This window comes from Vipera berus (assembly GCF_964194415.1).
Source record: "Vipera berus genome assembly, chromosome: 1".
In the NCBI taxonomy this organism is placed as follows: Eukaryota; Metazoa; Chordata; class Lepidosauria; order Squamata; family Viperidae; genus Vipera; species Vipera berus.
Genome location: NC_138202.1, coordinates 183,429,083 through 183,455,935, shown reverse-complemented (window position 1 = coordinate 183,455,935; position 26,853 = coordinate 183,429,083). Strand labels below are relative to the sequence as shown.

The 26,853-nt window shown below is 41.6% G+C and overlaps 1 protein-coding gene across 1 annotated transcript in view; it reads right to left on the bottom strand.

Annotated features, from left to right (window-relative positions):
* The window catches only part of SPAG16 (sperm associated antigen 16), a gene marked incomplete at its 5' end in the record, with an annotated part of 372,352 nt that overhangs the window by 9,876 nt on the left and 335,623 nt on the right, over positions 1-26,853 (bottom strand). The window contains one exon of the mRNA XM_081312658.1: positions 24,209-24,335. Coding sequence (XP_081168784.1) covers positions 24,209-24,335 — 127 coding nt within the window. The remainder of the gene's footprint in view (positions 1-24,208; positions 24,336-26,853) is intronic.

The window sequence follows — 26,853 nt, the reverse complement described above, 5'->3', positions numbered from 1 at the left end:
GACCACATCATACTGGAATTCAATATAATACAAACACAAACAATAGAAAATAATTCAACCAATATCTTTTTTTAAAATCCCATTTATATCCCGCCCTTCTCCAAAGACTCAGGGCGGCTTACAATCTAAGAAGCACAAATCAATGTGCTTAGCAATAGCCTTCATTCTATGTATATGCCTGCTTATTAGGGCTTTCGCCCCCCCCCCAAGCAGCATTTTTACAAAGTCAGCTTATTGCCCCCAACAATCTGGGTCCTCATTTTACCTACCTCGGAAGGATGGAAGGCTGAGTCAACCTTGAGCCTGGTGGGACTTGAACCTGCACTAATTGCAGGCAGCTGGTGTTACTTAAGGGGGCATTAGCCCACTGCTCCACCAAGGCTCTTAAACTTCAAAAGACCTGATTTTAAAAAACTCAGAGAGAACCTAGGAAAGATTCCATGGATGAAAATTCTAAAGGAGAAAACAACTCAACTCATGTGGGTTAGATAGCATCAATGTGGGTTAGATAGCATTATGTGGGTTAGATAGCATCACCACCAGATGGATTTGTAGCTGGCTGACAGGCCATACTCGGCATGTGGTCTTCAATGGAACTGTATCTACATGGAAGGAAGTGTGTAGTGGGGTGCCCCAGGGCTCTGTTCTGGGCCCAGTGCTCTTCAACATCTTCATCAACGATTTGGATGAGGGGATAGATGGGGAACTCATCAAATTTGCAGACGACACCAAGCTGGCAGGAATAGCCAATACTCCAGAAGATAGGCTTAAAATACAGGAGGATCTGGACAGACCAGAACACTGGGTGCTATCTAACAAAATGAAATTCAATGGTGAAAAAAGTAAGAGAGAGTATTTATCTATCCCAGCATGTGAAGTCTGGTCCTGACAGAGCAGAGGAGACTGATCAACAGTCCAACATCAAGAAGGTAGGCACAGCAGGCATTGTGAAGTGCTAGACAAGATACTTAGAAGTCCTGATCATCCATGGTAGCAGGAGAGGTCTCTGGACATAATGGTCCTCTATGCCAGTGAATTAAGGTCCCTTCTATTGCGACATATAGGGACCCGGTGGCTCAGTGGGTTAGGACGCTCAGCTTGTCGATCAGATGGCCGGCAGTTTGGCAGGTCGAATCCCGAGTGCCGTGTAACAGAGTGAGCACCTGTTACTCGTCCCAGCTTCTGCCAACCTAGCAGTTCAAAAGCACGTAAAAATGCAAGCAGAAAAATAGGGACCACTACGGTGGGAAGGTAACAGCGTTCCATGCGTCTTTGGTGTCTAGTCATGCCGGCCACATGACCACGGAGACGTCCTCAGACAAGCACTGGCTCTTCGGCTTTGAAACAGAGATGAGCACCGGCCCCTAGAGTTGGACATGACTAGCACGCATGTGCGGGGGAACCTTTACCTTTACCTATTGAGACATCTGCCATTGTGAAACAGCTGTTCCACTGAAAAGTGCATCATACATAGTGGCATGTTGTGCAATTCATCTTCATCTACAGTTTATCTGTAAATCCTCTCAGACCCAACTTAATTTGTTGAAGTAATAAAGGAGTGCTGAAGCAACAAGTGGAGATGACCACTGGGAGTTGTAGTCACAAACTGCATGTGGATGATCTTGGAACAGTGGTTGTTCCTCACTGTACCTGGAGCAACAGAGTTGTCCATCAGCATTTAAGGTGAGTGGGCAGCCCTTTTAGGACAACACTGCTCACTTGAGGGAGGCGAATAGAAAAGGTAGCCTAAAAGTTGCCTGCTCCCACAACATCTGGCTAGTTAACTGCATGTTATGCAGAGGCTGGCTCTGACGAGGACGAGCCAGATCCATGGGCATCAAAAAGGGGTGATGTGGAGTATCTGGAGATTGCAGAGAGCTCCATGGCTGAAAAAGTTGCAGTCCTGGGAACATCTGGAAGTGGGGTGAGTGATTGACCAGATGAGCAGTCACCCATGTAAATAGAAGAGGGAGAGACTGGAAAAGCACAGTGGAAGCAGGTTGACACTGATGAGGAGCAGCTGCTGCCCTGCCTGATCCACAGAAGAGGAGAGCAGAATGCCGAGAGATGAAATGGAGGTTGGCAGGGCTACTCGTTAAGAACCAGTCTCTCACCTCCCAATAAGAAAAATTAGTTGGGATTAATTTAAGCAAGCAGAGGAGGTTGGTTAGTTGTTGGAGACAACCGTTCATTTTTCTATGTGATATGTTCGGCTTCTTGCCTTGCTTCTTTGCTTAATCCCAGTGCCTTGTTCCTATGTTGTGGTTTGTGGACTTAGCCTGAAGAAGCCTTCATTGCCTTGAACCTCTTCCCGGAACTCGTATTTGGACTTAGACTTTCTTGGGAAGACCTGCTCTTTGCTTCATTGTCCTTTTGAACCATTGAAGCCAACCATTGGAGCCCTTTCCAGTTTGTTTGCTGTCAATTGTCCTTCCTCCACACTTGAGCCTCACTGCTTTGTAGCCAGCCAGTCACCTCATTGTTGCCTGTGCTTCAGGTATCAGACTGCCTCTGTTAGCCATGCTTTGTTGGTGAACTGCTGTTGCCCTTGTTGGGAGACATCTGGTCACCAAAGTCACTATTCTTGAGCTCCTACAAACTGTGGGAAATTGACTTAGGGTCTTGTGGAATGCTATATGGGAATTACCTGTGAAATAAACATACTAAATCCCTCTTGAGTGCTACTTGTGTGAACTGGGTCAGGACACTATGGCTAGTAGACATTCTCCTTAATGATCAAGAGTCAAGAAAAAGAATACAAGAAAACTCATTTTTGGGGCCTGAAACATCTGTATTTTACTGGATAGAGACAATGTGTGAAGGCCTGAAAGACAAATAGCACTCATAACAGTCAATGCTTGTTGTTACAGCATTGACAGTGCTGCACCCAGTGAGACCAGTCTGGCAAATGAGGTTCATTACAGGAAGTATAGCAAGTGGATATAGGGTGGTGTTTTTTGCTTTTTTGGGGGAGGAAAGGGGAACCACAATCTGACAACAGGACTCACAGAGTTAGGTTTGCTTTGCTGAAAAACATCTGCACTCTGGAATAAATAAATGCATCATGAAGTTAGCCCTGGTATATCACCATTGTCAGCATCTATATACCAACTCTCATGAGTCCAAATAGAGACATGGCAAATTTCTGTGAGGACTTGGAGCAGATTATTCAAACAACCCTTGCCAGTTGCAAACTCATCATTCAGGGCAACTTCAATGCTATGGTGAAGATAGACAATGACAACTGAGACAGAGTCCTTGGAAGATATGGGGTGAAAAAGCAAAATAGCAATGGCCTGTTGTGTTTGAATAAATGCACCAAGGACAACCTTTTCCCCAACTTTTAAAATTATAATTACAAATTCTGAAATTACATTATATTATTAATAGTGTCATATGAATCTGTACTTTTTAGCTACTTAAACATTAAAAAACAATTAGTAGTTTTCTGAAAATACAAGTTTGGAAACTTATGCAAATTGAAACAGATGGCATGCAAACAGGTATGTGGTAGATGTGGTGCCAAAGTAAACTGAACTCAATTCTCAGTAGCAAAAATCCAGCTGGGAATTCTTAAAATCCTTTGAGAGTAAATATTTCATATAAAATCTGAGTAGAATAATAATCCATGACTTTATCCAGCTTATAGTTCATATAGATATTGTACTTATACCTACACCTACAAAATGTTTTGCAATTGGTCTAGACAGAGGATTCATATTCCTGTTCCAAGGCTTTGTCCAAACACTTGCCACTGTATTGTGCTTAAAAGTAAAATGTGAAAAATTATTCTGAACATGATTACTTAGAACTAGATCCCTGCTGCTTGTAAGTGATGTTCTAAAACCAAAGCAATCAAATGGCCTGCAGTCTAAAACCTACGGTAAGTTTTCTTTTTTTCCTCAGTGCTGTGGTTAAATGGTGCTAAATATGATTTTGGGTGAGGGCCTAGGGTAGGTTTTCACACCCTACTATTGTGAATTGAAACAAAGAGCCATACTTTCAAATAGCAAAAAAGCAAGCTAAACCCAAAACAGAAGTAAAAATGCTAAAAGCATAAATGACTAAAAGTTTGGAACATTTTCAGAATGATCAGAGTGTTAAGTCCGGAATGACGAGCGTAGACAGCGAGGCTGAACAAGGGAATGTTTATTGAGTGCACATGGGTCAACTGGCTAGCAGCCGTTGAACCCTATCTTATATACTAAGGTGCCTTTAAACATAACCAATCCCCGGCCCAGAATCTCCCGCCGAGAATGTAACAACCAATAACTGCACCAGGTTTTCCCGCCTTAGGAAAACCACTCCCATTAACTATGGACACAACACCCCTTCCCCCCTAGATAAATGTTATTTACTTAACATAGTCTTTTAGATAACTTGGTGGCTTATGATTCCTGGCTGGGTATCTGCTAGCCGTGCTGACAACTGGGGTGTCTACTGTTCCGCTATTTGTTTCTGCCTCAGGGCCTGTTGTTTGTGGCACTGACTCAGGCAATGCCACACTAGTGGGTTGTTGGGGTTCAATGGACTGTCCAGGGGACTCTGTTGGGCTGCCCGGGGAAAATGGTTCAATTTCTGCTGTGCTACTTTGGGGAGTTGCTTCAGTTGCCCTGATTTGTATTCCAATCCCCTCACCCCCTGGTGCTGCATCTAACTGGTCATGACTGAATGAATTGTCTGGTGTAGTGATGCTCCTGTCATTGTTGGCCTGTACAATTTCAGGGGACCTTTTCCTTAGTTGATCGATGTGTCTCCTGATCAGCTGATTCCCTTCCCCCTCAATTAGGTAAGATAACGGTCCAGTTTTGTCAATGACTACCCCTTGTGACCATTTGTCACCCTGTCCATAGTTCCTTGCCCAGACTGCATCCCCGATATTTAGAGACTGGGTCGGAATGTCCAGTTCAGGTTCCACAGGTAGCCTGTCAGGGTGTAGTCTGTCCAATTTGGTAGTTAGATGTCTGCCCCACCTCATTTCAGCTGGGCTTTTCCCTGTGGCCGTGCAAGGTGTCGTATGTTGGGCCAACAGGAACTGAGCCAGTCTCTGATGCCAATTGCCCTGGATGATCCTTCTTAGGGCGTCTTTGGTTGTCCTGACGTTTCGTTCAGCCAATCCGTTGGAGGAGGGGTGGAAGGGTGCCGATGTCGCGTGCCTAATCCAGTTGGCCTTGAGGAAGTCCTGAAATTCATTGGATGTGAATTGGGGCCCGTTGTCAGAAACAATCACGTCAGGTAACCCATGGGTGGCAAAGAGTCCCCGCAAGACCTGTATGGTTTTGGCTGAAGTCATGGACTTTACAGGCACGACTTCCACCCACCGGGAGTAGCTATCCACAACAACTAGGAATGTGAGGCCCTGGAATGGGCCTGCAAAATCAATATGAATGCGAGACCAAGGGTTCCTAGCCACTTCCCACTTATGTACAGGTGTGTGCACTTGTTCTGGCCTAGACCGTTGACACTGATAGCACCCGGCTACTCTGTCCTCAATTGCTGTGTCTAACCCCGGCCACCATAAATGACTCCTCGCTAGGGCTTTCATACGAACGATCCCCGGATGCCCCTCATGTAATTCCCCAATCACTGTGTTCCTATGACCCTCTGGAATGACAACCCTATTTCCCCACAGTATACATCCCAGGTGTGATGACAATTCATCCTTCCTTCTAAAGTAAGGCATGAATTTGGGGTCCGGATTTTTGTTAGGCCACCCCCCTTGTACCCTCGCTGCTATTCTGCTAAGGATGTGGTCTTTTTTTGTAGCTGCAGCAATGTCCTTGGCTGTCAGTGGGCATTCCGAGAGTTCCTGTAGAGACAGGATTTGGCCCACAGGTGCTGGGTCCATGCCAGTATCTGCTAGGGGTAATCTGCTAAGGGCATCTGCATGTCCCATCTCTTTGCCAGGTCTGTGTTTGATAGAGAACGTGTATGCTGAAAGGAAAATTGACCATCTCAGCATCCTAGGAGACATGATTTGGGGTGTCTGTTTGTCTGTGGTGAATAATCCTAGGAGGGGTTTATGGTCTGTGTATATTGTAAAGTTCCTACCATACAGGTAATCGTGGAACTTTTTTACGCCTGCCACGATGGCCAAGGCTTCCTTGTCTATTTGTGCATAATTCCGTTCTGCTTTAGTCAAGGTCCTGGAATAATATGCAATAGGCCTCTGTTGACCCTGGTCGTCCATGTGGCTTATGACTGCCCCTACTCCATAAGGAGAGGCGTCGCATGCTAGGAAGATTGGTTTGTTTTCAATGAAGTGGGTGACTGTGGAGTTGCTGGACAATATGTCCTTTAATGTTTGGAAACTGATTCTGTGCTTTTCCTGCCACTGCCAAGGGGTCTTCCTATCTAACAGCCTGTGTAAGGGTTCAGCAATAGCTGCTTTGTGAGGCAAGAAGGTATGGTAGAAATTTATTAAGCCTAGGAAAGCTTGTAGTTCCGCCTTATTTTTGGGTTCAGGTGCTAATTTGATTGCCTTAATTTTCCCTTCAGTAGGGTGTATGCCCTGCGCATCAATTCTGAATCCTAAAAATTCAGTTGATTTTACACCTATGCAACACTTGTCCTTTTTTAATTTAAGCCCAGCATCCCTGAATTTCCCCAGTACCTGTTCCAGCCTGTCTGCTAAGATGTCCTCAGTTTTTCCAGCGATTAGGACATCGTCGAAGTAAGGACATACACCTGGAATGCCCTTCAAGGTCCTCTCCATCACCTCTTGGAAGATGCCTGGAGCTGCTGCTATGCCAAATTGAAGTCTGTGAACGCGGAACGCCCCCTTGTGGGTAACTATCGTTTGAGCCTCGGCGGCTTCCTTAGACACAGTGAGTTGCAAGTACGCCTGCGCCAAGTTGAGCTTGGTGAAAATGGCGCCGTCCTGGATCGTCGCGAGGACCTGCTTCACCGTCGGGACCGGGTAAGCGTGTTTTTTCATCGCTAAATTTAGGGTAGCCTTATAGTCGGCACAAATCCTCACATCCCCGTTCGGTTTAAGGGGTGTGACGATTGGTGTCTCCCAGAGGCCTCCCTCTACGGGTTCTAGGACGCCCTGGCCTACTAGCTTATCTAGTTCGGCCTCGATTTTTTGTTTAAGGGCAAAAGGCACCCTCCGGGCCTTAAGCCTAATGGGCCTAACAGCGGGGTCTAAATTAAAAGTAATGGTGGGTCCCTTGTATCTCCCTAATGACCCATCGAACACGTCTGCGAAGTTATCGCAGACAGACTTAAGGGTCTTACTATTAATTGTGTTAATTCCCCCTACCCAGATTCCCAGGGCCGGGAACCAATTGAGGCCTACTAGGCTGGTTCTCTGGCCCTTGGTGACTAAGAGGTCTAAAAATCCGCTAAACCCCTTGTAATTTACTTTAATAGTGGCTTCGCCTTTTAGTTCTATGGGGGTTTTTTGAAAATCGGCTAACTGTAGTTTAGTGGGTTTTAGGGGAATTCTACGGCCGCTTTTATCCTCAATGTATCTAAGGGTGTCACTGGAAATTATAGATACTGAGGCCCCCGAGTCCACTTCCATCTTGCAGGGAATGCCCTGCAGTTGGACTCCAATTTTTAATTTAGGCCTCAGAATGTGATTAATTCTAGGGGTGTGATTAATTCTAGGGGTTCCCACGTGGTTGACCCCCACCCCTGGCCCACGGTTGGAAGTGCGTGCCTTAGGTCTTGGGGTCTCTCCGCCACTCCCTTCGGGGGTTACCTCACCTGAGGCCCATGCGTCGAGCTCGTGTAGACGGTTGTCGCGCGGTCGGCTTCGGCAAATGGCCTGGATGTGGCCCGTTTTTCCGCACCCTCGGCATTTCGCGGTTCGGAACCTGCAAGTTGCTCGGAGGTGGTTTCCGCTGCAGCTGCCGCACCTCACTTCTGGGTCGCGAGGCCTGGTTTGGTTGTCCCTCTGGGGTCGTTGTGGTGCTGGAGGCTGCTGTCTTCTCCCTTGGTCGGGTCCGTCGGAGCATGAGGGTCTCGCCGCCATTTTCCCGAACCTTCGGGCAATTTCTGCAACGTCGGCTTCCCACTGGTAGTCCACCTCCCCACCGTCCACATAGCTCTCGAGGTTGATTTCAGCCGAGGCAGCCATGCCGTTGTAGGGGGGGTCGCGTCTGCCTGTAGACTCGTACGTGAGTAGCTCGTCTAAGACTTCTTGCAGTGTACCCATGGGCTTTGCGATTATCCGGTTTTGTAAGTGTTCATCTCGCAGCCCCAAAACTACTCGGTCCCTGATACGAATTTCGAGGTTATCGTATTTGCAACGCAGGGCCGCTTCTCTGACTGCCGCCACAAACTGCGTGATTGACTCGCCTGGTCGTTGGTTCCGCTTTTCAAATATTCTCCGCCAAAACAGTTCGGACCTCTTTGGAGTAAAGTGGACCTTTAGCTTGGCCAACAGGTCGGCGTACGACACGCTGGAGACCGGCAAGGGCTGGCACAGGCCGATGGCAACCCGGTAAACCGGCGTGCCGCTAATGGTGAGAAGAGCCGCCGCTTTCTTCCGGTCCTCCGTTATTCCGTTGACCAGCATGAACCCCTCGACTTGGCCGACGTACTCCTCCCAGTCTTCGAGGTAGTTCGGGTCGAACTCCTTCAGGGATCCGACTTGCGCCATTCTGTGAGTTCAGTCGCGGTAGTAGTTCGGTTGACTGCGATTCAAATTTCCCGCTTTCGCTCAGCTGGCTTCCGCGGCTCCTTCGCTGTTCCGCCGTCGATCCCACCTTCGTCGCCACTGTTAAGTCCGGAATGACGAGCGTAGACAGCGAGGCTGAACAAGGGAACGTTTATTGAGTGCACATGGGTCAACTGGCTAGCAGCCGTTGAACCCTATCTTATATACTAAGGTGCCTTTAAACATAACCAATCCCCGGCCCAGAATCTCCCGCCGAGAATGTAACAACCAATAACTGCACCAGGTTTTCCCGCCCTAGGAAAACCACTCCCATTAACTATGGACACAACACAGAGCAGCACCTGAAAACGTCTGGTAAGGTAAAGATAATTATTTCAAAACTGAAACAGAGTTCTGAATTCAAATCAGAATGTTTTCAGCACAAATAATTTCATATTAAAAGCATTATACACATTAGTAGAAAGTAGGTTCCCTGAAGCAGATTATAATGCTTGAGCACATTCCTAAAGCATACATGCAAAAAGCTGTTTTGAAACAGAAAAGGTTAACACTATGATGTCAAATTTGAACCAATTTGGAATAATCTGCTCAAATGTCTCCTTTCCATGTCTTTAAAACATTTAAAGTAGCCCGAGGTAGAGATAAATACACTAGTATAATCCTGGAGAGGAAGAACAATGCATACATTATTTATTTATTTATGAAACCTGTCTGCTGCCTGATACTGGGAAGACTGTAGGCCAGGGGTGTCAAACTGCCGGCCCATGGGCCGGATGCATCAAAGCGAAACCACACCCACCCCATTGCCACCAATGGCAAAAAAGTCATGATATGTTGCGACACGTCACATGACGTTGCAAAATTGACACCCCTGCTCTAGGCAAATGACAGAATTATCTTTCAGAGGGAAAGCAACCTATCAAGAACAGTATATAAACTCAGATAGGCAAGTTTTTTGATTCACCTATAGTACATTCAGAAAGTATTCAGACCCCCTACACTTTTCACATTTTTGTTATGCTGCAGCCTGATTCTACAGTTGTTGAAATTCATTTTTTCTTATTAATCTACACTCAGTAACCTCATAATGACAAAATGAAAACTGATTTTTAGAACTGTCTGTAAATTTAATAAAAAGAAAAAAAATGAATTAATTTCCTTTGCAACAACACTTTAAATTTAGCTCAGGTGCCTCCCACTTCTCTTGATCATTGTTGACATGTTTCTACACCTTGATTGGAGTCTACCTGTGGTAAATTAAATTGATTGGACATTATTTGGAAAAGCACACACCTCTCTATAGAAGGCCTCATAGCTGACAATGCATACTGTAGCAGAGCACGTTACCTGCAGAGCTCAGAGACAGGATTATTGCAAGACATAGATCTGGGGAAGGCTATAATAAAATTTCTGCTACACTGAAGGTTCCTAGGAGTACAGTGGCCTCCATAATTCTTAAATGGAAGAAGTTTGGCACAACCAGAACTCTTCCAAGAGCTAGTTCCCCAATCAAACTCAGCAATTGGTGGAGAAGGGCCTTAATAAGAGAGATGACCAAGAACCCAATGATCACTTTGACTAAGCTCCAGAGATTCTGTGTGGAGATGGGACAGAGTTCCTGAAGGACAACCATCACTGCAGTCCTCCACAAATCTGGGCTTTATGGCAGAGTAGGTAGACAGAAGCTTCTCCTCAGTCCACTTGGAGATTGCAAAAAAAGCACCTGAAGGACTCTCAGACTGTGAGGAAGAAGATTCTCTGGTCTGATACAACCAAGATTGAACTATTTGGCCTCAATTTTAAACATTATGTCTGGAGGAAACCAGGCACCACTCATCATCTGACCAACATCTTCCCAACAGTGAAGCCTCATACTATAGGGGTGTTTTTCAGCAGCAGGAACTAGCAGACTGGTCAGGGTTGAGAGAAAGCAGAATGGAGCAAAGTACAGGGATAGCCTCAATAAAAGCTTATTCCACAGTGCTCAGGACCTCACTCTGGGCTGAACGTTCACTTTCCAACATGACAACTATCCTAAGCACACAGCCAAGATAACACAGGAGTGGCTTAGGGACAACTCTGTGAAAGTCCTAGAGTGGCCCAGCCAGAGCCCTGACTTGAACCCTATTGAACATCTCTAGAAGGACCCTAAAATGGCTGTCCACCAATGGTTGCCATCCAACTTGATTGAGCTTGAGAGGATTTGCAAGGAAGAGTGGCAGATAATCCCCCAATCCAGGTGTGCAAAGCTTGTTGTGTCATATTTCAAAAGATTCTAATTGCTGCCAAAGGTGCTTCAACAAGGTAAGGAGTGAAGGATCTGAATACTGAATACCTGAAAAAGGAAGGCAAGTGCTGGTAATAGGAGATTTTATTGTCAAAGGAACAGAACCAGCCATCTGCATACTGGATATATAATCTAGGAGGTATGTTGTCTCCCTGGAGCAAAAATCAAAGATGTGGCTGAGAACCTAACCAAAATAATTAGGCCCACCTTTCCTCCTCCTTCACATTTGGACGAATGACAGAACAAAGAACCTGAGTACAATATTGAGAGATTATAAGCAACTAGGCAATAAAGTTAAGAAGCTAGGAACACAAGTAATGTTCTCATCAGTACTCCCAATGAAAGGCCAACACCCACTGAGGGAAAAAAGAATTCTAGAAATAAACCACTGGCTAAAGGATTGATGTTGCTAAGAAAACATGAAGGAGTCTTGGCAAGGGATGGGCTATACCTCACAAAAATGTACTAAAAAAAGACTGGCCCAACTCATCAGAAAGACTTTAAACTAAAATTGAGACATGATAGCAATGTTCCAGTATCTGAGAAGCTGCCACAAGGCAGAGGGGGTCAGGTTGTTCATCAGAGTACCAGAGGGAAGGATGAGAAACAATGATTGGAAACTGGTCAAGGAGAGAAGCAACCTGGAATGAAGGAGAAACTTCCTGACAGTGAGTACAATCAACCAGTGGAACAGCTTATCCCCAGAAATAGTGGGTGCTCCATCACTGGAAATTTTTAAGAAGAGATCACCTGTCTGAGATGGTATAGGTCAGTGATGGCAAACCTTTTAGAGATCGAGTGCCCAAACTGCAACCCAAAACCCACTTATTTATTGCAAAGTGCCAGAGGCACATCAGCATTATGGTGCCCTCAGGGGGGGGCAGTTTTATTTTTTTATTTTAATTCCATTTATATCCCGCCCTTCTCCGAAGACTCAGGGCGGCTTACAAGCTTAGCAGTAGCCTTCATTCTATGTATATGCCTGCTTATTAGGGCTTTCACACACACCCCAAGCGGCATCATTACAAAGTCAGCTTAATTGCCCCCAACAATCTGGGTCCTCATTTTACCTACCTCGGAAGGATGGAAGGCTGAGTCAACCTTGAGCCTGGTGGGATGCGAACCTGCACTAATTGCAGGCAGCTGGTGTTACTTAAAGAGGCATTAGCCCACTGCTCCACCAAGGCAGTGCCACTTCTGGCACACAAAAACCAGGGGCGCAAAAATGGGCCACTGTGCTACAAGGTGCTGCACCATGCAAGAACAGGGCAGGGCCAGTGAGTGTCACGCAGGCACTAGCCCCGCCCCATTTGCAGCGCGTGCATATGCTCGTGGCCTCGTGTGCACATGCATGCATGTAAAATGCTTCCCCTTCCCTTTTCTTCCAGTCCACCAATCGACAATGGTGGCTGACCTCTGCTCTACCATCTCTACTCGAGCTTGCTAGTTGGCCGCTTCGCCTCCTTTGTGCTGGGTGGGGCTCCTGCTCCAGGCAGTGGTGGAGGCCTGATGGATGCCATAGGTTCGCTGGTATAGGTACTCCTGCTTGAGCAGGAGGCTGGACTCGAAGATCTGCAAGGTCCCTTTCTATTCTATTCTATTCTATTCTATTCTTCTATTCTATTCTATTCTATTCTATTCTATTCTATTCTATTCTATTCTATTCTATTCTATTCTATTCTATTCTATTCTATTCTATTCTATTCTATTCTATTCTATTTGTTGAGACTTTGGAAAAAATTCAGAGAAGAACAACTAAGATGATCCAAGGCCTGAAGACTAAAACATATGAAGAACGGCTGCAGGACTTGGGTTTGGCTACTCTAAAAGAAGAAATAGGGGTGACATGATAGCAGTATTCCAGTATTTGAGGGGTTGCCACAAAGAGGGGGTCAAATTATTCTCCAAAGCACCAGAGGGCAGGACAAGAAACAGTGGTTGGAAACTGATCAAAGAGAAAAGCAACCTGGAATTAAAGAGAAACTTCCTAACAGTGAGGATAATTTATCAGTGGAATAGCTTGCCTTTGGAAATTGTGGGCACTCCATCAATGGAGGTTTTTAAGAAGAGACTAGATAGTCACTTGTATGAAATGGTACAGGGTCTCCTGCTTGAGCAGGGGGCTGGACTACAAGATCCCCAAGGTCCTTTCCAGCTCTATTCTATTCTACCTATGCCAATGTGATATTTCAGGGTTTTTTAAAATAAAGATACAGACATTTCTAAAATTTGTCATTATGGGGTATTGAGTGTAGATTAATGAAAACAAAAATAAATTTCAACAGCTGTAGAATCAGGTTGCAGCATAGCAAAATTGACAAAATACTTTCTGAGTGCAGTGTACATTAATCCTCATTTTGTTTACCTTCCCTCCAAACAGGAGCTGCACAGTTAATTGATTAAGCACACCCACAGTCTAACACATAGAAATCTAAAGTGTTAGGGAGAATGGCATACTGAAGAAGTTAACTGATATTGTTAAATAATCTCACCTAACATTCAAGCAAATGTTAAAATACACAAGAGAGAAGCTATTGGATCAGAATAGCACTCTTCCTTTTTTGAGAATGATTCTCTAAACACAGTTCAGATGATGAGATATAGTGCTTCCAGTCCCTGACAAGAATGGATGATTTGAAAAGGTCCTATTCTCTGCAGAACTACCAACAAGCTGAGGAAAATCAGTATGATGTATTTCCTCTAACAATGATGCATTTCCTTTCTAAGCCACTATTAGAAACCACTTCAGTCTGCAAATGGCAGAGGAGGCAGTGAGGCAAGGAGACCCAAAGTGCCTTCCTGAAAGAAATTAATTTTGGTCTTCACTTCAAGGAGGCATATTTTCTTATCTTCACTATATGAAGTGCTGAATTGACATGAATCAAAATCTACTAATTAAAATATAATATAGTATGTTTCCATTTAATACAGATGTCAAGACATTTTATAACAATAGAGAATTATTGTTTATTCTCTTTGAGATTTAGAAATCTTTAAACATTTAATATTTGACAGATGCATAATGTGCATGGATAGATTGCAATCTCTTTTTTTCTCAAATTTTTCTCATTTGTTTCTTTTGTTTGGTTTATTGTTTTTCCTGTTGTTTTTATCTTTTTGTGTGTGTGTAGTAGAATCATAGGACTGGAAAGTCTTCTAGTTCAACTCCCCACTAAAGACAGGAACTGTACATCATACCAGTTAGATGGTTGTCCAGTCTATTTTTGAAAACTTCCAGTGATGGAGCACCCACAACCTCCTGAGGCAAGCTATTGATTAATTTTTCTCTCTGTCAGGAAATTTCTCCTTAGTTCCAGGCTGGATCTCTCTTTAACAAGTTTGCATCCATTATTTTTGTCCTGCCCTCTGGTGTCCTAGAGAATAAGTCAATCCCCTCTTCTTTGTGATAGCCCCTCAGGTACTGGAAGGCAGTTATCATTTCTCCCTTAAGCCTTCTCTTTGATAGGAAGACATACCTAGCTCTTGTTTGTCATATGATTCAGCTTCCAGAGCTTTATCATTTTGTTGCTCTTCTCTGGACACTTTCCAGGGTCTTTTTTGTATCGTGGTGACCAGAACAGTACACAGATTTCCAAATATGATTTTACCAGAGTGGTGTAAACAGTACTATCACTTCTTGTTGTCTTGACACTATCCCTCTGTTGATAGAGCTTAGGCCTGCATTGCCTTTTTTGGCTGCTGCCACACGCGGCTGGCTCATACATAAGTGGTGGTCACTAGGACACCTAGATCCCTCTCACAGTTATTACTATTGAGCCAGGTACCATGTATTCTGTACCTATGTATTTGTTTTTTTCTGTGTAAGAATTTAATTTTGGAATTTTTGATAAAACATGTAAGTGAAAGGAATAAAATACTATTCAGAAATTTCTAAAGGTTGAAGCAGAAGCCAACTGAAGATCAGAAATAATAATATATATCTTATCTAAGTATTGACAGGTACAAGATAAATGTGAAAAGCAGAAGTTACAAATTGTAAGAGGAAATATCGAAATAACTATAGGAGATGGACTGTGCTAACAGAAAATTAGATGGTGAAAGATAGGATATGTACAAAGGGGCTTCCTGGAACATGGGAAGGACAGTGGTTTTAGGCAGTCCGGAAAGTTTATCAGATGATTAGGGAAGGCGCATTGAGCGCAATAGGGGAGGGGGCAATCTGCATCGGGGATAAGATATATAAATGTGTCAAACAGCTCTCTAAGGTGTGGCTGAACTCCTGTGTGTGTTTCAGTCCACCAAGCCTTTGCAAACGCTTTATTTTGAATAAAACTTTGTTGCTGGAATTCCAAGTGAGTTTGTTTGTTTTGGGATCTTGAGCCACATTCCAAAACAACTTGGGGGCTCGTCCTAGGATATCCAAAAAGTCATGAAACGCCCCCCCCCAACAAACTAAGAGATAATCCCTGACGTATACTTTTGTTTACATTACAGGATCTATCCTTTTTGTAAGGGGGGGCAGATGTCACCGCTGCAAATATTGGATGTTTTTGCTTTGACAATATAAGAGGCAGCCTTTTCCTTTAAATTGCTTTATTCTTAGAATTAGATGAAGCTGGGGGGAGGAGAAGGTTACCCCGATTGTTTTTAATAAGATAAGAAATGGCGTGTTATAGACGGAAGGGAAGCTTTGTCCTTCAAACTGATTGGAGAATGTGATTTATGACTGCAAATTGGAGGAGGGAACTTTGCCAGATATTAGGTGCTGAAGGGAGGGGAATTCAGATTTTGGCATCTCAACATGCCGTGCTGACGCTTTGTTCTCATTATTATAGACTTTTTAGAATAAATAATGCCTGAAGGTTCTTTGAAGTGTTTCATTAGTCGGAAACCTGACATCATGTTGATTGCTTATTTAGTGACCTATGATTATCACAAAGTGTTGTATCTTATGATTTATGATGAATGTATTTTTATGATGGACTATGATCATTTATTTATTTATTTATTTATTTAATTGTATTTATATACCGCCCTATTCCCTGAGGACTCAGGGCGGTTTACAGGGAATTAAAAATCCAAAATACAAAAATTAAGAACCAAATTAAAAAAGAAATTAAATTAACCCTGTAGTCAGTTAAAAAAGAACCCCAAATTAAAAATTCCTCCTCAGTCTGGGCCCGAGAGCTCGAAGAGCCAGGTCTTCAGGCCCCGGCGGAATGATCGGAGGTCGGGGGCAGTCCTCATGATTTATCACTTCTTGCTTTTATGTACACTAAGAGCTTATGAACTGAAGACAAATTCCTTGTGTGTCCAATCACACTTGGCTAATAAACAATTCTATTCTATTCTATTCTATTCTATTCTATTCTATTCTATTCTATTCTATTCTATTCTATTCTATTCTATTCTATTCTATTCTATTCTATTCTATTCTATTCTATTCTATTCTATTCTATTCTATTCTATTCTATTCTATTCTCATCCAGTTGGCTTCACGCCCAAGTTAGGACTAGAATTCACCATTCTCCTGATTTCTAGCCTGGTGCCTTAAAGACTACACCTGACTGGTTCATCAAAACATATATGTAGGAAAAGGATGATTTTGCTTACTTGTCAGATATTTTCTGTAAATGCAGCACTGAGAAAATAGTATTTACTTTCAGGTATACAGGACGCGATGGCTCAGTGGGTTAGGACGCTGAGCTGGTCGATCAGAAGGTTGGTAGTTTGGCAGGTCAAATCCTGAGTGCCGCGTAACAGAGTGAGTGCCTGTTACTCGTCCCAGCTTCTGCCAACCTAGCACTTTGAAAGCACGTAAAAATGCAAGTAGAAAAGTAGGGACCACTACGGTGGGAAGGTAACAGCATTCTGTGCGCCTTTGGGGTCTAGTCATGCCGGCCACATGACCATGGAGATGTCCTCGGACAAGCACTGGCTTTTCGGCTTTGAAACGGAGATGAGCACCAGTCCCTAGAGTTGGAAACGACTAGCACGCATGTGCGGGGGAACCTTTACCTTTTTTACCTTAATCATAAAAGCAAAGTTTTTATATTTTATTATAAAAACAGAAAACCTTTATTAAAATACAGGTAATCCTTGACTTACAACAGTTCATTTAGTTACCGTTCAAAGTTGCAATGGCAAAAAAATGACTTAGACAATTTTTCACACTTATGACCATTGCAGCATCTCCATGATTACATGAACAAAGTTCAGATGCTTGGCAACTGGTTCATATTTATGACAGTTGCAGTGTTCTAAGGTCATGTGATCATCTTTTGCAACCTTCTGACAATAGGACAAGTCAATGGGGAAGTCAGATTCACTTAACAATTGTCTTACTAACAACTGCAGTGATTCACTTAACAACCATGGTAGGGAAGGTCGTAAAATGGGGCAAAACTCACTTAACAAATGCTTCATTTGCCAACAGAAATTCTGGATTCACTTGTGATTGTAAATTAAAGACTACCTGTACTAAGTTACTTTTGTGGAGGACTTGAATACCAATATTATTTAGACTATAATTCAATTACTTGCTTTCTTGAAAAAAAACCAATATGAATTTTTTAAAAAACCTTTATATTTGAAAAACACATATATCAGATTGCACCATTAGAAGTGATAATAAAAAATATGTTTGTTTTTTTTTAAAAAAAGCCAGATATGGTTTCATAGAATCATATAATAATATAGCTAGAAGGAACCCAAGGCATTCTGAATAGTTCCGTCCAACTCCCATTTCTATTTTTTTGACATTTTCTGAAAATATCATTAAACATGTTCATACTGGAAATCTTATCCTTATGTACCTATACCCATTCCCAGGCCTTCAGTCTGGTAATTGAAAGATATACAGTTAAGTATTTAACTTTCAAAACAGGGCTAGTAAAATTTGTTGTTCAGTAGGCAAGTGTAGCTTCTACAAACTCTAGGACTTTGGAAAACAGAATGATGAATAAGACTGACATGATGAATAAGATGAATTCAGTTTTTAATGACTTTTGTGATTTTGCTTCTCTGACCTGCATGAAATAGTGTGTGTCTTAGAGTACTTGAAATCAAGCATTACATTATTATTCAACATTAGCTCCAAGACAAGTGACTGTCCAATCTCTTCTTAAAAACTTTCAGTGATGGAGCACCCATAATTTCTGAGGGCAAGCTGTTCCACTGGTTAACTGTCCTCACTGTTAGGAATTTTCTCCTTAATTCCAGGTTGCTTCTCTGTTTGATTGTTTCTTGTCCTGCATTCTGGTGCTTTGGAGAATAATTTGACTCCCTCTTTTTGTGGCAGCCTCTCAAATACTGGAATACTGCTGTCATGTCTACCCTATTTCTTCTTTTCTTTATACTAGCCAAACCCAAGTCCTGCAGTCGTTCTTCATATATTTTACTTTCCAGACCTTTGATCATCTTAGTTGCTCTTCTCTGAACTTATTCCAAGTTCTCAACATCTTTTTTGTAGTATGGTGACCAAACTACTACTACTACTACTACTACTACTACTACTACTAATAATAATAATAATAATAATAATAATAATAATAATAATAATAATAATTTTATTTTTTTTATTTTTATTTTTTTTTTTCATTTATATCCCGCCCTTCTCCGAAGACTCAGGGCGGCTTACAAGCTTAGCAGTAGCCTTCATTCTATGTATATGCCTGCTTATTAGGGCTTTCACACACACCCCAAGCGGCATTATTACAAAGTCAGCTTAATTGCCCCCAACAATCTGGGTCCTCATTTTACCTACCTCGGAAGGATGGAAGGCTGAGTCAACAGCCTTCCATCAATAATAATAATAAGCCCATGGCTGGGCCTGGACAGCTATCAGGTGTGGTCCCTATGGTTATGGGATTACCGGTCTTCAGATTGGTAGTGGCTTAGCACCGTGAACCAACCCAGGCACTTCCCATCACCAATGATGAGAAGAAATAAAAAAAATTCCATACTGGATCGGTCGTCGCCCGGGTCAACAAGGACCGTGTCAGATGCTATGGCTCCTGGACATCTGTCGAAAAATGGGCCACAGGGCTCAGTTGTTACTGCTGGGAAACCAGAGCGTACAACTGTAAAGCAACTGGAACAAAAGTGCAAAACCTGGACAACCGAAGAAAATTGAGAAATCATCCAATGCTACTACCAGGCAAAACCAACAGCCAGGGGATTTAAAAAAAGAATGATACAACTGTGGAAGGAAAAGCACCCAGAAAGTGACATAACCGAACAACAATTAATGGATCAAAGATATTTCATCATCTGTAATAAAGTTTTTACAGATATGGAAATTCAACATCTAGGAACATTGGCTAAAAAGAAAACAACAAGCAATGATGATGAACAGGCTAAAGAAATTGTTCCAATACCTGAACAAACTGATCAACAAGCTGACCAACCAGCGGAAGAAGCTGCCACACAGGATGAAGACTCCCCTGTGCAACAACTTGAAAGTGTAGAGCTAAGTAATCTAGTGAAAATGCTGAAAGAAAAGATTGAAAACCACATCAAAGAAAACACAGAAAGAAAAAGACTGCCTGCCATTCATGACGTGCATAGCAAACGAGTGAAAGATTTACTAAATGCTGTGAACATTTTAACTTCCATCCCATCCAGCACAGTGTATGAAACAAACCAACTAATGTACAGTACAGCCGCCATTATAACTGCAGAATTGGGTTATAAAATGCCAAAAAAGAAACCCACTGGAACACCAAAGTGGAAAATTTGACTTGAAAATAAAACAAAAAAACTACGAGGAGATGTCAGCAAATTGAAATACTTGAAAGAAGGAAAACTAAAGAATGAAAAGCTGAAAAATAGTTTATACAAAAAATATAAGTTGGAGGAAAAAACAATAACAGAAGTCATGGAGAACCTAAAACAGCATGTAATAGCAACAGCAAAGAAAATTGAAAGATATGAAGGACGAATAAAACAATATCGTGAAAACGTCCAGTTCAGAAGAAACCAGTACCTCTTCTATCAGTCACTTGACAAAAATAAACTCCAAACTACTGTTCTACCATGTAAAGAAAAAACCTTAAACTTTTGGAAAGAACTGTGGGAAAACCCAGTGGAACATAATGAAACTGCCTCCTGGATCAAAGATATCCAAAAACAAGCAACACAAAACAAAATGGAGAGTATTGTAGTAACCATCGATATGGTTGCAAAACAAGTAAAGAAGGTCAAGAACTGGAGTGCACCTGTCCTGGATGAGCTGCATGGATACTGGTTGAAACACCTCACCAGCCTCCATCACTGCATGGCCACTCAGTTTGATGAAATGCTTCAAAATGCCACAAGTGAAGAATGGTTAACAGCTGGTCAAACATACTTGATAATGAAAGACCCTGAAAAGAGTACAGAACCAAGCAACTACCACCCAATTACTTGTCTGCCAACAATGTTCAAACTTTTTACAAGAATACTGGCAAATTCAGTATTCAATCATCTGATGGAAAACAATTTGTATCCCACAGAATAAAAAGGAAATTATAAAAAATCAAGAGGAACAAAAGCTCAGTTACTCATTGACAAAATGGTACTTAAAAATGCAAAATGATGAAAAACAAATTTAAATATGGTGTGGATTGATTACAAGAAAGCATTTGACTCATTACCCCACAGTTGGATTAATGCGTGTTTGGAAAACTTTGGAATCAGCAAAAACATCTGTACATTTTTGAAAGCAAATATGCAAAAATGGAAAACAGTTCTAACAGCAAATGGGGAGAACATTGGTGAAATCAACATCAGACGAGAGTCTGCAAAATACTAAATTCAAAGCTGGATGCTGGAAATATAATTAAAGCCATGGGCAGTCCCAGTGATACGCTACCCAGTTGGAATTATCAACTGGACTTTGGCTGAATTGGAACACCTAGACCGAAAAACGTATAAACTTTTGAATATGCACCACGCTCTACATCCATGATGTGACATCAACAGGTTATACCTGCCAAGAAGAATAGGGGGCAGAGGGCTACTGCAAATCCACCAAGCTGTAGAAGAAGAAAAACGAAGTTTGAATGACTATGTAAATCAAAGTACAGAAAAAATGCTGCAGGCTGTGAAAACAGAGAGCATTATAAAAATAACAGAAACAAAGGCAGAATATAAGGAAAAACGGCTGGATGACAGATTAAATAGATGGAAAACCAAAGCTTTGCATGGACAGCATTTGAAAAACATTGAAGGAAAATGTGATAACAACTTGACATGGGCATGGCTTAAGATGGGAACCATCAAGAAAGAAACAGAAGGCTTAATACTGGCTGCTCAAGAACAAGCACTACAAACTAATGCCATGAAAGTGAAGATACAAAAATCTACTGACAATCCAAATTGCTGACTTTGCAACGACAAAGTTGAAACTCTTTCACATTTAATATGTGAGTGCAGCAAAATCGTGCAAACTGATTACAAAGCTAGACATGACCGAGTTGCTAAACTAATCCACTGGGCATTGTGTAAAAAATACGACTTGCCTGTATCCGAAAAGTCGTGGGAACATAGGGTGGAAAAAGTTGTTGAGAATGAGAGGGTGAAGATCTTGTGGGACTTCTGAATACAGATCGCCATTTGGAACACAACATGCCAGATATCGCAGTCATAGAGAACCAAAGCATACAGTTGATTGATATCACTCTACCAGGAGATGCCAGAGTCGAAGAAAAAGAACTGGGAAAAATTATGAAATATCGTGACCTAGCCATCAATACTGAGCGATTATGGATGAAACGTGTAACAGTGATACCCATTGTCATCGGGGCACTGGGAACTATGTCCAAAAACTTTGCAAAATACATCAAGAAATTGCAGCTTCCTGCAATAACTCCAGTAAAGCTACAAAAAACTGAGCTACTCGGAACATCTTACATTTTAAGAAGATACCTGGTTGATACCTAGGATGCTGTCAGCAACCCATGTCAACCATTAGTGCCGGTCAATTAGAGTGTTAAGTTGACTGAGTTTCATGTATAATAATAATAATAATAATAATAATAATAATAATAATAATAATAATAATAATAATAATAATAATAATAATAATAATAATAATAAGTAGTAGTAGTAGTAGTAGTAGTAGTTGGAAGGGACCTTGCAGGTCATCTAGTCCATACCCCTGCTCAGGCAGGAAACTCTATACCATTTCAGGCAAATGGCTGTTCAGTCTCTTCTTAAAAACTTCCAGTGTTGGAGCATTCACTGCTTCTGGAGACAGGTTGTTCCACTGGTTAATTGTTCTAACTGTCAGGAAGTTTCTCCTTAGTTCTAGGTTGCTTCTCTCCTTTATTAGTTTCCATCCACTGCTTCATGTCCTGCCTTCAGGCACTTTGGAGACTAGCTTGACTCCCTCTTCTTTGTGGCAGCCCCTGAGATATTGGAACACTGCTATCATGTCTCCCCTCATCCTTCTCTTCATTAAACTAGACGTACCCAATTCTAGCAACCGTTCCTTATATGTTTTAGCCTCCAGTCCCCCAATCATCTTTGTTGCTCTTCTCTGTACTCTTTCTAGAATCTAAACATCTTTTTTTACCTTGTGGTGACCAAAACTGGATGCAGTATTCCAGGTGTGACCTTACCAAGGCATTGTAAAGTGGTATTAATACTTCACGTTATCTTTATTCTATCCTTCTATTAATGCAGCCTAACACTATGTTGGGTTTTTTGGCAGCTGCAGCACACTGCAGCACACTTGGTTGCAGTATTCCAGGTGTGGTCTTACTAGGGTTTTATAAAGCAGTACTAATACTTTGCGTGATCTTGATTCTATGCCTCTGTTTATGCAACCTAGGATTGTACTAGCTTTTTTTGGCTGCTGCTGCAATTGGTGGTTCATAGTCAAGTGATCATTTTTTTAAATTTTATTTTAATTCCATTTATATCCCGCCCTTCTCCGAAGACTCAGGGCGGCTTACAAGCTTAGCAGTATGTATATGCCTGCTTATTAGGGCTTTCACACAAACCCCAAGCGGCATTATTACAAAGTCAGCTTATTGCCCCCAACAATCTGGGTCCTCATTTTACCTACCTCGGAAGGATGGAAGGCTGAGTCAACCTTGAGCCTGGTGGGATGCGAACCTGCACTAATTGCAGGCAGCTGGTGTTACTTAAGGAGGCATTATCCCACTGCTCCACCAAGGCTCTTTGCACTAGGACTCCAAGGTCCCTCTCACAATTACTGTTTTTGAGCCAGGTCTCACCTAATCTGTACTTTTATCTTTGATTTTTGCTGCCTAAATGTAAAACTCTGCTTTTCTCCACACTGAAACTCATTTTGTTGGTAGGGCCCATTGTTCCAGTTTGTCAAGATCTCTTTGAATCCTGAGTTTGTCTTCTGGGGTGTTGGCTATTCCTACCAGTTTAGTGTCATCTGTAAATTTGATGAGTTCCCCTTGTATTCCCTCATCTAAGTCATTGATGAAAATATTGCACTGGGCCTAAGACGGAGCCTTGTGGTACCCCACTGCTTACTTCTCTCCATGTGGATGTAGTGCCACTGAGGACTACTCGTTGAGTACGGTTTGTCAGCCAGCTATAAATCCATCTGGTGGTGATGTTGTCTACTCCACTTTTTTCTAGCTTACCAAGCAGTAGATTGTGGTCTACTTTGTTGAATGCCTTACTGAAATCTAAGTATATTATGTCCACAGAGTTTCGCTGGTCTATAATTTCTTTTTGTGTGAAGACTGATGCAAACAATGTTAAGCAGCTCTGCTTTCTCCATATTGCTTGTTACTTCCTTGCCATCTCTCTTTAGTGGTTCTATAATTTCCTTGACTTTTTTCTTGTTATTAATATGTTCAAAAAAACTTTTTTTTATTATCCTTGATTTCTGTTGCAAGTCTTTAATCATTCTGAGCCTTTGTTTTCTTGCTTTCGTCTTTGCATGTTCTGGCTGTCTGCTGATAATCAGCCTTAGTTATGTGTCCCTTTTCATTTTTTGTACTTGTCCTTTGTGTGTTTCAGTTTGTCTGAGAGATCTTTGGGCAGCCATGCTGGTTTCTTCTTGGCTTTCTTGTTTTTGGGAATACTTGTACAAGTTTTGGAATGACAAAAAACAGGAATATTATGTAGCCTTCATATTTTTTCTCTGGGTTTGTTTCTGCTAAGTTCATTAATTTCAATGACCAGCAACATTTTATGTTTGTTTCTTTTTCACCTCTCAATCCTTTTCTACATATGTACAAGAAAATGGTAGAACTACATCCAATTAGGTTACTAAAACTCTTAATAAATCTAGCACTGCAGACAAATGGCCTCACTAAAACCTTTGTCCCTGATATCTCCTATGTCAAGAAAGATCTTACCAGAAGGATCAAAAGCCACCTGATTGCCAGGGTGAGGACCAGCATCAATGGAGACCATTGGGACTCCCCGCCGAACATCCCATAGTTTCAATACACCATAAGAATCACAGGAAACAATTGTATCGCCCTGGAAAGCATAGGGAGGGGAGTGGAGAAGAGAAAAAAAACATGATTATAATATAAAGGAGGGCATATTAAAATTTCAAATGTCTCTTAAGACAAAATATAGGAATCATTTTCCTAAACATTTGATTCTGAATATCACTATATGGCTGCATAAATCTTTTGAAATAAGTACTTGCAACACACAGGAAAATGTTCAAAGTACCTGTCTATCAATCAGTATCAATCTGCATTTTCTGTCAGGCTTACATAGTTGCTTCATAAACTGTTTCTGGCTGTCTCTGCATATAGGTCCATACACATCCATTTTGTTCTGTTTCTCACCTAAAAAGAGAAAGTACTCACATCCTGCCCCCTGCGTGTGAGCAAGTCCATCTCCTGGTTATGTTGACTGTTTGTGGTCTGCTGCATGGCTCTCATCTTTTTATATGTATTTATCATTTTAATGTTGTATTAAATATTAATATTGTAATATTGTCCAGAGTTATATATTTGAAATGGGGAGCATTTGTTTATATGTCCAATAAACAAACAGATTGTTAGAAGTATATACTACAAGCAAGACAATAGTTAGAAATCTCATAAAATTTGTTTTTCTGTCTTTGCTTTACAACTCACTTTTATCTTACTGTCCCAATTTTCCATTCTCCTCCATTTTCAAAATATTTTAACACTTTGTAACTTAATTCACTTCAGTCAAAGATGAAATTTATTTTGAGTCAAACTTTACTTCTGTTGATTTCATGGACATATACAACAAAGTGGATGAACTTTATCTCCTCCTCTGTTTTCTTGAATTCCTAGGATATCCCAACTGTTCTAGGATTTCCTGATAGTATTAAGCATGCACAACCTAACTTTGATTTTTGAAATGAAACCAATGTTAGTCATGGAGAGTACTTTATTAAAACATTTCCCACATTTTCAAGCCTATAGTTACATATTCGTGTTAATTTGTACTATGGGTTGGAATAACAAAACTCAGAAAATGTAGAAGTGAGCTGTCTCTGGGTTCAAATTGAGAGTTATTTCACTCCTCTGTAACACTGGCAAGAAGTGCAACCCCTGCTTCTTTGAGGATCAGTTTTGTACTCTTTGCCATGTAACATTCATGTAGAAAACAGTGGTTCATAATTATAAACCCTTTACCTACAAGTTTTGGGAAAAACTCTACTTTGAGGGGGAAAATGGAACTTTTCCCTAATTGACATTTTATTCAATCCAAGCATTGGCTTTCTGGTTTGTTTTATGCTAATCCTTTTGCTGCCTCTAAAATTCCATATTTGTTAAGACATGGAATTTTATTATCTGGTATTCCTAAACTAGTATCTTATCTGTATTAGATTATGTGCCATAAAGTTGTCACTGACACTTAGCAACCACATAGATAAGATTTTCTCCATGGATCTTTATTAGAAAATCAACCTAATAATGTGCAACTGATATTAGCACTAACCTTTGAAATATTGAGCTTGAATTGTTTTAAAGTTTGACATGATCTTAATATGAGACTAATACAATAAAATATGTATTCCGTAATTATTGAACAAATTATTGAACTAGTGGATTATTGAACTATATTGTAATGTTATGAAAATTTAATCTTTTTTAAACAATAGCAAGAGTAGTTTTGTACAAATTCACTTAATTTTTTTCCGTCACCAATTACTCATTCAGAGTAAATTTTTCTCTAACAACAACAACAACAACAACAACAACAACAACAACAATAATAATAATAATTTGTAAGGGACCTTGGAGGTCATCTAGTCCAACCCCCTGCTAAGGCAGGAAACCCTATACTATTTCAGGCAAATGGCTGTCCAGTCTCTTCTTAAAAACTTCCAGTGTTGGAGCATTCACCACTTCTGGAGGCAGGTTGTTCCACTGGTTAATTGTTCTAACTGTCAGGAAGTTTCTCCTTAGTTCTAGGTTGCTTCTCTCCTTGACTAGTTTCCATTCGTTGCTTCTTGTCTTGCTTTCAGGTGCTTTGGAGAATAGCTTGATTCCCTCTTCTTTGTGGCAGCCCCTGAGATATTGGAACACTGCTATCATGTCACCCCCTCACCCTTCTCTTCATTAAACTACACATACCCAATTCCAGCAACCGTTCCCTGTATGTTTTAGCCTTCAGTCCCCCAATCATCTTTGTTGCTCTTCTCTGTACTCTTTCTAGAGTCTCAACATCTTTTTTACATCGTGGTGACCAAAACTGGATGCAGTATTCCAGGTGTGGCCTTACCAAGGCATTGTAAAATGGTATTAGTACTTCACGTGATCTTGATTCTATCCCTCTTTTAATGCAGCCTAGCACTGTGTTAAGGGACGCGGTGGCTCAGTGGGTTAGGACGCTGAGCTTGTCGATCAGAAGATCGGCAGTTTGGCGGGTCGAATCCCGAGTGCCGCGTAGCAGAGTGAGCGCCTGTTACCCGTCCCAGCTTCTGCCAACCTAGCAGTTCGAAAGCATGTAAAAATGCAAGTAGAAAAATAGGGACCGCTACGGTGGGAAGGTAACAGCGTTC